General features: G+C 40.6%; 1 protein-coding gene across 1 annotated transcript in view; it reads left to right on the forward strand.

Annotated features, from left to right (window-relative positions):
- The window catches only part of LOC118365216 (syntaxin-1B), a 63,914-nt gene extending 56,162 nt beyond the window's left edge, over positions 1-7,752 (forward strand). The window contains exon 10 of the mRNA XM_035747231.2: positions 117-7,752. Coding sequence (XP_035603124.1) covers positions 117-197 — 81 coding nt within the window. The 3' untranslated portion in view covers positions 198-7,752. The remainder of the gene's footprint in view (positions 1-116) is intronic.
- Positions 7,753-12,152: the final 4,400 nt, after the last annotated feature.

The following is a 12,152-nucleotide window of genomic DNA, read 5'->3' on the forward strand; positions in this document are numbered from 1 at the left end:
TGTATAGATAAATGGCATTGTCCCTTACCGTAAAACTGTCCCGTAGCATGTATACAATCACAAGCCTCCCTGTGTCTCACTAACACCATCACCACCTTGTTCTCCCCCCCTTGCAGAAGAAGCTCATGATCATCGTCTGCTGTACTATTCTGGGAGTTGTCTTGGCGTCCACTATCGGCGGATACCTGGGCTTTTAATGACGACGACAACGATGAAAGACGGCCACAAGAGGGAAAAAAAAACACAGAGAGAAAAATATCATATACAATATCAGATAAGGAAAACGTTCTAAAAGTGGTTGGGTGGGGTTGAAAAAACAAAGACAAAAAAAATACGACAATAAACATACAAATAAACATAATATTTGCAATGTACATGTAAATGTATTGAACATAAGAAACAGCACATGGGTTAGCTACCTGGAAAGAAATATGACGTAAAATATTTTTTTGGAACGTTTCATTCTTTTTTGGGGGATCTCCAGGACAGTGCCAATGACTGCTAAATTGTGTGTTGTTCCAGCAAAGGTAGTTTACTTGGAATGCGATTTTAGAACATAATGCACAAAACTGTAGAAGGGAATTGGGATGATCGGTGTACCTTATTTCATAGATACAATAATCACGTTTCGTTGGGAGACACTGACTTTGGTTTTGGTCTTTTAGAGACTTCTCATGGGTTGATTATTCCTGTCAATCAGGTTAAACAGCCAGTCAAATTAGTGTAGTCAACTTGAGTAACCTGCCAATGGGCTAATCAAATCTCCTAGATAGGCATTCATTTGCAACAATGTCTTTACTTCGACCAATAGGGACAGGAGCTTACACCCATGGAGCTGTGACAACGGCAGATGAAAGGCGTGGCACTGCAGTAGCAGGTTTAAAAAACAAAAACAACTGACAGTTTGCAGGTGCTCCATCAAAGCCCTTCTCTGCTCCTATCCATACAGTAGGAGCATGGAGAGAGGAATGTCTCAGGGTCTTCAGCTAATTCGATATGTCTGCGGCAGAAACCAAATTCAGAGAGACAGATTAGAGAGGTGAGACAGGGGGGGGGTAAACCGACGGTCGAACGATGCAGTTTTGACAAAGAAAGCCGATCAGCTCGAGTTTTCCCAGGGATGTTAATAGAGAACAGACAGAGTAAAGATACACCAGAGAGGGAAGGAAGAGAGGGAGGTGAAAGAAAGAGAGACCTATAGCCGTCACGCCTGTTCTACAGATTTTGCAAAAAAATTGGAACATGTTAAAAAGTCAAGATGAAAATTGAACAACGGAATCTCAAAACTTGAAATGCTGGCTAGCCCTGGTGTCGAGTCTCATGTCTTGCTTTGGAAGTGGTTAGTTCTACTGTGGTCGTGTAGTGTGTGACGTGTCCTGTGACAAATAGTCTGGCCTCATATTTCCAATAATGGACCTTTAGCTATATTTAGCATTTTGCAGTTTGCTTTATTTTAAAAACATATAAGCAAATGGGTACTTTGAATGGAACAAGTTTGTGTGCCCCTCTATGTGAAATTGTATTTTTTACTAAGCAAAGATATAATCTTAAAAAACACGCAACTATAGAATCGATTCATAAAACATGTTAGGTATTGATAATCTATCAATCGGTAGGTCATGTCGAGTTTGAAGGGTTTTAACCCTCCGCTTGAGTTGTTTGGGTGCCATTTCATAAAGATGGGCGTTTCCCTCTTAATAGCCCATTGGTGGTGCTGAACTCGTACCAGTTCAGAATGACAAGGTCAGGAGAGAATACTGTGCTCTATGATTGCACAATCTACAAACCAATGCCATTTGAGTTCAGGCTAAGAACAGATATGAATGCTGCTACATTTATCTGACGGAGACAACTCTACCTTGCCACGGAAATATGCATGGCAACATGACACGGATGTCACAGTGACTCTGTTGAAGCCAGCGCTGTAATGTCGCAGATTAAGATCCAAACTGCGGGAATGACTGGATCAAAATCATGACTCGTGAGCCTCTTGCCCTCGAAGTCCCAATTCCCTGACATGCGTTGATGGTGTTGGCCCCCGACTAGATGAACTGAAGCGTTCTGACTGTTTGGGGTCACCTTCATGGAATATTGTCCCAGTGTAGTTCATATGACAAGGCCTTATACCCCCTGTGTTCTAGATTGGACATGGACCTAATCAGAGTGTAGAATATACTCTACGATCAATAGATATTGAAAAAAAGCAACAACCTTATTGCTGGTGTATTGATTTGACTATAGCCAATTTAAATAGTAACCCAATTATCCTTTGACGTTAGCTTCCTATATGTAGGAACGTCATAGGATATAAGTTGTAGCCTGGCGGTTAAGAGCGTTGGGCCAGTAACTGAAAGGTTGCTGGTTCAAATACCTGAGCTGACTGGGTGAACAATCTGTTTATGTGCCCTTGAGCAAGGGCACTTAACCCTAATTACTCCTGTACTACCCTCTGGATAAGAGCGTCAGCTAAATGACTTAAATGTAAGTCAGAAGTTGTACTCTTCTTCATTTCAAGTGCCCAAACAGACTATGTTGGCCACTACAAGATGAAACTGTGTTTTCTTGTAATTCATACTTTGACTGTATATGTAATAATTGTAAGGAAAAAACAATATGTTGTCAAATGTTTTCTTAAAATACCAATTTTGTGTTGAATATGTCCTTAATATTGTATATTCAAAGGGAGGAGCCAGCTTTCAGTTTTCTGAACTTGGATTTTAAGAGTGCTACGGAAATGTAGCTAAATTCAACATTTCCAAATGCCAAAAGTGACTCTGTTCAGTGTAAAACCAAAGGCAGATGATTTTACTTCACGGGTGCCCCAACACAGATAATCACGTTAGATTAACCTTCTGACACAGAATAGTCTATTAATGCAAATCTCACAGGACATTGGATAGGATATTTCAGAGTTAGACCTAATTCATCTTACCTATTGGCTGCTACAAAATCAATACACACCCACTCACCCTTCACAGTTACATGGTCATTCCCCTGTCATTGTCATCAGCGAGGAACGTTATTTTCTAAGTCATCGGTTTCCTGGTGAATTTTTCTAAGTCAAGTGGTCCTATGATGGTCATCCCTGACTGACATTGAACTGTCTCTGTTGTTGTCCAAACTTGAAACTATAGTAACTACATTAAAGTTATGTTCCACTTTCAGCTCAGCGGCCAACCAAATCATGTCCCTTTCAAGTGCTAAGTAGTAGTTAGCTGATGCTTTGTGCTAAGGCCCGCCATATCATCATAAGGACAATACTTGCAATAAATAGGAAGCTGAAACCTCCAATGAAAGGTTCAGTCATTTCACAAATCCATGCAAAAGGCTCTTTGGTTCTGAGTGTAAAACAGTGGCCTTTGATAGTGGGATGTCCTTACAGAGTTTGCGTTGCTGACTTTTTCCATGAACAACCACATAACATTGGGAGTTTGGCACTCACGTACAGCTTGGAACACATTGGAGCGAGAAACAACAACAAAAAATGGAGTCTATTTTAACATGATTTAACTTCAGGACTAGCCCATGTCACTGTTTTCTACGTGCATACCGGTAACCACTTTTGAGTTCTGTACAATCTCGATCACCACATGAGACGTGATATTTCAGTCCCACCATGACTTAAAGGCGCTTATATTACTTTGGTGAGCCTCAGATGTCCAATTTGTATCTTTCCATGGCAAGAATGTCTTTCTGCAGCAAGAGATATTGAGGGCGTAGGAACGGCAAACGGGAAATGTAGGTTAATTCGACCAACATCTCCACCCACAGATCCAGGGGGGAATCTGACTGTAGTCCTCAAGTCATTCCAGCACTGGCCAGCATGTTATTTTGAAGCTTCTGTGTATTTAATGTGTCCAACCACTTACATGTACAGTTAAAATGGGGTTATATTGATGTCGTTGTTGTTTTTTAAAAGGAATATGGCTCGGGAGCCCTTATTCTTTAAGGCATGCAACTTTCGGCTTTGTGAGTTTGCATGGTGATTTCTGCTCTCGATCATGTGCGCACTTTACACTCTATAAGAAAACACCGTCTATCACGTTCACGGTTTAATTTATCGATCGATTATTTAGATTTACTCACTGAGGACGGGGTGAGGGCTTATAGTTATATCACTGCTGGTGTCTGTTTTATCGCAAGTCTACAGAGACACCATATTTACAGTGGTACGTCCAGAGAGGTGATCTACGTATGTACGAGTGTGTGTAAACCTCTGGGTACTGTTTGGTGCAAAATGTCCTCTCACCCTTCATCCAGAGTACTGTAGTGTGCGGTTTTTCCCCACCATGGCAGAACCCCTAGTAGTAATTCTGATACATTCCATTCTCTACCCCTCTTTCTCTCCCATGGCATCTATCCCACTTTGCTCTGTGTGCTTCTATGGTGGCGTATGTGTCCTTTGTGAGGAAACGTTAATCGTGAGTCTTTAAGCTGCGACTGCAACTTGTGAGCTCCTAGGCCTTGTGTGCATGCCCCTCGTCCCTGGCACAACAAAAAAAAAACGACGGTGCGTGTGTGTGTTTGTGTGTGAGCATGAACGTTTGTTTGTGTACAGTATGTGTGTGCACGTCTGTGATCGGCGCAGATCAGTTGCATCACACATTGAGCACGCGACTCGGCGTAAGGGCTGTTTGGGTTTAGCAGGTCCATGGGTTGTAGCTGTTGAGTTCCAGTTTTATGTTGAAAACAGAACAACAAAAATACACTATTTATATATGTTACCAAATTCCAACCAAAGCATTTTGCCCCACGTGTTCTCAGTCACCTGATCAAAGAGCACAAAGAAAGTCAAGTTTACAAAAAAAATGCTTATAATATAATAATAGGAATCTAGAGTTATCATCCAGATCATACCCCCCCTTCAAATCATTGTACGTTGATCTGTCAGCTAATTGATTCAAACGTTTGAAATGACTTGTTGAATAGACTTCACAAATTGTCCTTTAATCATTCGTAGTTTGTAGTCTTCATGGTTGCAACAGTGAGAAGAGATGGATAATCATACGATGTACAGTCAGTCCTCTGACACTTGAGTCCAATGGAGACAACAGTGACTACTATTATTTCTGCATCGTCTATAACACCTATCTTTATGCACACAATATCGACATGTTTTTTTTGTTATGCCCTCTTTTACCACCCAATTCGACGCCCACCTGCTTTGCTTTCTGTGTGCTGGCAACACACCTGAATGGAGTGTACCCAGATCAACTTTGGTGAATATAAGGGCACTGACCTGGATGAACCAAAGTATTCTATGTTTCTATTCCTGTGTTGTTTTGAAGTGAAAAGAGGTGCCGGGTGTGCGGCACATCGGTAATGACCTCCAAGCGTAGTGAGCATAGAGAAAGTGTTCTGTAAAATGAGTGGAGAAGGAATGACGGTAATGACCTGGCCATCTAGCTTCTGTCAGTGCGAAGCCTTGTCGGTGCAGTCAACGGAAAGACAAAAACGTTCTTCTGGAAAAGGGGTTTGAATATGGTCTTGAACTGCAATTATAACCAGTTAGATCTTTCAAAACGAAATATCATGTTTTATATTATCATGGTTCATATTTGGAGTTTCGCTGGCTATATATATGGGCACCCATACATATTTGCTTTGCTTGTAGCCACAAGAAATCCAAGGCCCTATGCAATGGCCCCTGGCTTTATCCTCACCGTTATGTCAATATTCAAACTGCTTTCACAGAAGAGGTTCATTTCAAAAACCAACTAAGCCCTCTTCAGAGATGCTCATTTCTATTGTGGCTTACTAATGTGCTACTGTTATTTGCCACGACGAAACCGTTTGTTGTTTTCTTTGCTTTATGGTCCTGTTTTGGAAAATACTCACCATATCTCACAACAGTATTCCTTTGTAATCAGTGTTCTAATTGGGAGCGGGGTTGGCGGTGTAGGAATGGTGCCCCGAAATTGTGACTTCAGAAAGTCGATCATTATCTGAATGGCTAACAGTAGGTTAACAGAAAACTGAATAGATATGAAATATATTGTTATAATGAGAAGAAAATGCAGTAACATGTGCAAACTGAGGGAGAAAGAATGGCAAAATGATCAAATGCTAAACTAAAAAAGTGAGTGATTATATCATAGCAATGATTTAAAGAAATAAAGGAGTTATGTTAACAAAAATAATAGTAGTAATATTGAAATGCTCGCAATTTTGTCCAACTGAACTGGATCTTTGTGTCTTGTAATTATTGTAAATACTTCAAAGAGAGAAAAAATGACTTGCATGTCCATGTATAAAACTACTGAGAAACTTGTTCCGGTCAAAGTTGTGAAGTGGTTCGATCTCTGCCCAAAACCCACTGTCCCCCCTCTTTGGACTGACTGTCTGTACATATATGTTCTTTCAGTTTTAATGTGTGTTTGGAGTGTTTGGACAAAAGAAAGAATCATTTGTGTGACCAACCATATCAGTCAAAAACCCACCCGTTTGATTTCGTTCAGAGGCATCCGTCTCTGATGAATAGTGCTTCCCTCCATCCGTAGTAAGAAGGGAGTGGCAAACGTACATGTTGCCATGTTGTCTCGGTTTCCTGCTTCCAGGCCAAATATGAACTCAAACACTCTCTTTGTCTCCAATTAGTAGCTGGTAGTCAGCCAAAAACAGCCCTGTCATTGTGATTGGCATTGTCTTGTATAATGACAATGTCAACCTTGTCACTTGGCTTTGGGCTTCTTCTCATGGGTCCAGGGTCTCTCATCGCTGTGGAAAGTATACTGTGGTGAAAAAACAAGTCCTTCTCTTAATTGAACCCGCCATTACGTAGTGGTCATGGCATTTAAAGTCATTAAGCGCTCATTTGTGTGATCTTTAATGTCTGGCAAGTGTTGCAACTCTCCTATGGTCATGGGAGAGAAATAGGAGAGGCAATTATTTATATTGTCAAAATTGTAAGAAGAATTTCAATTTTTGAAATGAGTTAGGCTCTGCGTTGAGTTTTGTCCTCTTTTGTACTGATATCTCAGCGCGTCAGATGCAAACAACTGAGTTTGAGAGGATTTTGTCCCAATTGTGAGAGCAACCCAAGGAGGTCTGATCATCCTCAAAGGGAACGTTGTGGATCATACTGAAAGATTGGCCTGTGACAATATAGAAATCCACTTTTATGTGCAATACAAAAGAAAAAGTGCTTTCTCTAAAATGCAGAAGTGAGACAAATTTAACCCAGACTTCGATCAACCACAACACAGTTTTGGTTGCAGATCGAAAGCCACAGTTGGTAGAAGTGATTTGAAATGTGTAACAACACAGGCAGAAGAGAACAACTCCATCATGTTCAGTGAAAGTCCGTTAAGAGGGGGTTGGTCAGGGTAGAAGAGATCGAGCGAAACAAGAAAATGATACTGAGAGAGACTGACAAAAAGAGGACAGTTGGATCGTTTGCTGCAACTTTGACTGGAAATGCAACTTGTGTCCCGTTTTTTTTGTGTGTGTGTGTGTGTGTGTGTGCGTACCGTAATGTAAAAACCTATCTGTCCCTCTCTCTCCCTCTCTTGTACTGCTGTTTGCTGTTCTGTTTAGTTAGTGTGATGTGCCAGTATTTCCCCTCCCCAGCCCTCTTGCTCTCTCTCTCCCTTTTCTCCATGGATCTTTAAGATGACAACTCTATGCAGATGCTGTCTTTTATAAGTGTGTCAAATTTTAATTTAAAATAAAAACGATTTTAAAAAACTAACCCGACAGACATATTGAAATGATAACAAAAAAAATGAATAAATAAAAGGATTGTTCAGTGTACCCTCGCAGTGGTTGGTCTTCATTACTGTTGTCAGTCTCATTCGCTATGGCTCAAATTCAATTGTAATGTTTGTAAATGATGTTCTTAGATCATAATCTACCAAACATATGGCAACGTAATGTTATTTTGTGTTATTTTGATTCAGGAATATGGGATATTAGTTTGTGTTAAGCATCCTCATGTTATCCTTTCAACACCTTGAGTGTGTCTGAAGTCCCTGGGGCCAATTCATTGAGTTGTGGATGAAGTCACAGTGAGTATCTCTGTAGACCCTGATCGCCCTCCACTGGGCTAGCAACATCTCAGACAACTCTCCACTGTGATATGCGAGACTTGGCAAGCATTCTGACACAAAAAAAAATGGCTGCTGTGCATCACTCGGGTAAGTCAAGTGTTACAAATTGGTAGTGGGCGAGGTGACGGAGTTCACTCCTTACAATTTAGCATATTTTGACACCTCGTGAAACGAACAATATAAATGTAATCCAGCATTATTGTATTATGTCAATGGTTTTCCTTGAAAGGACCCACTGTCATCCAGTATGTTTTTAAAGGTGGACTGGGCCATATTGAAGAAGCATCTCAGTGCGGATCTATGATCCGTCCCTGTCCATATATTATTCATTAAAACTGATCCTATATCAGCACTCCTACTCAGACCCTTTGAACAAAGGGCTTTGAACAGCTGCTCAGCCATGCTGTGTGGGTTAGCTCTTCAAGCACAGTGCCCATCAGGTTCCCAGCCTCCCAAAAGGACCACTAGGAATCCATGACTCACGGTCCAGTCTACACATTATGACCTCATCATTAAGGCATGCAAGACATCTCCACTTTGTTCACTCACCCTGGTGCAAATTCTATCCCCATCACCTCATCATGGCTACTTTACCATTGAGGTTTTATGATTGTTTTGTACAGTACACGGCTGTTCATCTGTCCTCTGCTATGTGCTGATTCTAATTAGATAGTATGTTTAAATGACACAGCACATATTTTAACATTTGAATGTACAATACTTTACACAAGGTTTCGGTGAAAGACTGACACAAAACCACAATGAAATGACCTGAATGGGGAATGTGGAGAAGTAGGGAATTCAAGATGGAGATAAAAAGGAAATGCAAACAAAAATGCCTGTTTTTGATGAACTAAACCATTCCCATCTGTGTCAGCCATACTAATCTAGCTCCACCAATCAACAAAGGAAAACGCAAAGAACCAATTTGAACATTTCTGAAAAAAACACCTAAATAAATACAGTACTCCATTTTGTGCAGGGATTCAATAGTCTGTTACCTCAACATCCACATGCTGTACTCCCCCACTACCCCCTCATGGCTGCACATCCAGACTCTGTCTATGTCCCAAATGGCACCCTATTCCCTACACACTGGGCAAAATCTGATTGAGTCAATGTTGTTTCCACATCATTGAATTCCCGTTAGTTGACAACTCAACCAAATGTCAATCAAAACTGGATTTTGAACTGATGTCCGTGCCCAGTGGGATGGACCCTCGTCGAAAGTAGTGCACTGTAGGGAGTAGGGTGCCATTTGGGAATATGTAGTGCCCCCCTCACTGCCCCCTCATGGCATCAACAGAACACCAGGGTCACAAGCCCCCAGACAGTGATGAATGGCTTCCTCTTACTGGACTCTCAGGACAGTCACAGTCCTTGGCCCCAGGGGGATTTGCCTTGATGCTAGACTCCTCTGCTCTCCCATGGTACATGGGGCTTAGGTCACATTCATCATTCCGATTGGGCATGGACATTGGGAAACGGAAGTGGGATTAACTGCAGACCACTCAGGTAAACTGTCTGAGAGAGCACAAATGAACAAAGCCTTATTGATCATGATGCTGAATATATTTGTTATTTTTTCTATGACAGGCCTTCCTGACTGTGGGGAATGCACTGTCATAGAAAAGAGCCCCCAAAACAGGCCTTCCTGACTGAGGGGAATGCACTGTCATAGAAAAGAGCCCCCAAAACAGGCCTTCCTGACTGAGGGGAATGCACTGTCATAGAAAAGAGCCCCCAAAACAGGCCTTTCTGACTGAGGGGAATGCACTGTCATAGAAAAGAGCCCCCAAAACAGGCCTTCCTGACTGAGGGGAATGCACTGTCATAGAAAAGAGCCCCCAAAACAGGCCTTCCTGACTGAGGGGAATGCACTGTCATAGAAAAGAGCCCCCAAAACAGGCCTACTTTAACCCTGCTTTTAACAGTTCATGATTATAGCAATGAAATACTGTAGGAGTCCTGGAAATATTGAAGCAACCTTCAAAGAAATTGTGACTGTTAAAAACTTAAATACATACAAAGTGTGAGGAGCTGAAGGACAATTGTGATTCACAACACATTTTCCCAGCTTTTATTTTCAGTACTCCACATTAAGGGTTTATAATATGGACAAGTTTTGTTAAGAAATGTATAATCAAAACATAGTTTATAAAAGTGTATAGTAAACATTACATATATACTAAAAAAAATAAGAACTTTAAATTAAAACTTGTTAAAAGCAATTATTTCTAAACTAGCTGTAATGAAGGTTCAAGTGTCCATTTTGTATACTATTTTCAGGTATAACTAAAATATACAGTTGTCCTCTGGTCTAGTTTTATCACATTACTCCTAAATCAATGCAGTGACTTTATATTTCACTTACTAGCAGTACTCCCAGTAAAATACGTTCACACAGAGCTTTGAATAGTTGAATATAACACAATTGTATATGGAAATACTAGCTAATGAATGAATACACAAAGGTTACAATACAAGAGTAACAATCTTAACATAATAAATGCACAAAACTTTTACAAAGTTATCCGTTTGTGTTTTTGTGTGTGTGTGTGTGAAACAGAAGTGTCCAGTCTGAGTTGAGGGAAGACAGACACATCACTCAAAAGGCAAACATGTCAGCAATAATCCTTAATCTTCCTTAAACTTCATACTGCAATCAAAACACACATAGCAGCTCCCTGTTTATTGTACAAGGGAACCTTAAGGAAGTACAGTCAATTTAAAGTGTCAAAGAGTCCTTCATCCTTGAATCCATGTCAATTATACATACCGTTGAAGTGGGAAGTTTACATACACCTTAGCCAAATACATTTAAAGTCAGTTTTTCACAATTCCTGACATTTAATCCAGGACAAAATTCACTGTTTTAGGTCAGTTAGGATCCCCACTTTATTTTAAGAATGTAAATTGTGAGAATAATAGTAGAGAGAATTATTTATTTAAACTTTTATTTATTTTATCACATTCCCAGTGGGTCAGAAGTTAGTATTTGGTAGCATTGCCTTTCAATTGTTTAACTCGGGTCAAACCTTTCAGGTAGCCTTCCACAAGCTTCCCATAATAAATTGGGTGAATTTTGGCCCATTCCTCCTGACAGAGCTGGTGTAACGGAGTCAGGTTTGTAGGCGTCCTTGCTCGCACACACTTTTTCAGTTCTACCCACAAATGTTCTATAGGATTGAGGTCAGAGCTTTGTGATGGCCACTCCAATACCTTGACTTTGTTGTCATTAAGACATTTTGCCACAACTTTGGAAGTATGCTTGGGGTCATTGTCCATTTGGAAGACCCATTCACGACCAAGCTTTAACTTCCTGACTGATGTCTTGAGATGTTGCTTCAATATATCCACATAATTTTCCATGCTCATGATGTTATCTATTTTGTGAAGCACCCCCAAACATGATGCTACCACCCCCATGCTTCATGGTTGGGATGGTGTTCTTCGGTTTGCAAGCCTCCCCCCTTTTTCCTCCAAACATAATGATGGTCATTATGGCCAAACAGTTCTATTTTTGTTTCATCAGAACAGAGGACATTTCTCCAATAAGTACGATCTTTGTCCCTATATGCAGTTGCAAACCATAGTCTGGCTTTTTTTATGGCGGTTTTGGAGCAATGGCTTCTTCCTTGCCGATGTCGATATAGGACTCGTTTTACTGTAGATATAGATACTTTTGTACCTGTTTCCTCCAGCATCTTCACAAGGTCCTTTGCTGTTGTTCTGGGATTGATTTGCACTTTTTGCATCAAAGTACATTCATCTCTAGGAGACAACGCGTCTCCTTTCTGAGCAATATGACGGCTGTGTGGTCCCATGGTGTTTATACTTGCATACTATATATATACAGATGAACGTGGCGTTTGGAAATTGCTCCCAAAGGATGAACCAGACTTGCGGAGGTCTACAATTTTTTTTTCTGAGGTCTTGGCTGATCTCTTTAAACCTCTGACCCACTGGAATTGTGATATAGTGAATTATAAGTGAAATAATCTGTCTGTAAAAAATTGTTGGAAAAATGACTTATGTCATGCACAAAGTAGATGTCCTAACCGACTGGGCCAAAACTAAAGTTTGTTAACAAGAAATGTGTGG

This window comes from Oncorhynchus keta, chromosome 32 (assembly GCF_023373465.1).
Source record: "Oncorhynchus keta strain PuntledgeMale-10-30-2019 chromosome 32, Oket_V2, whole genome shotgun sequence".
NCBI classification, from domain to species: domain Eukaryota; kingdom Metazoa; phylum Chordata; class Actinopteri; order Salmoniformes; family Salmonidae; genus Oncorhynchus; species Oncorhynchus keta.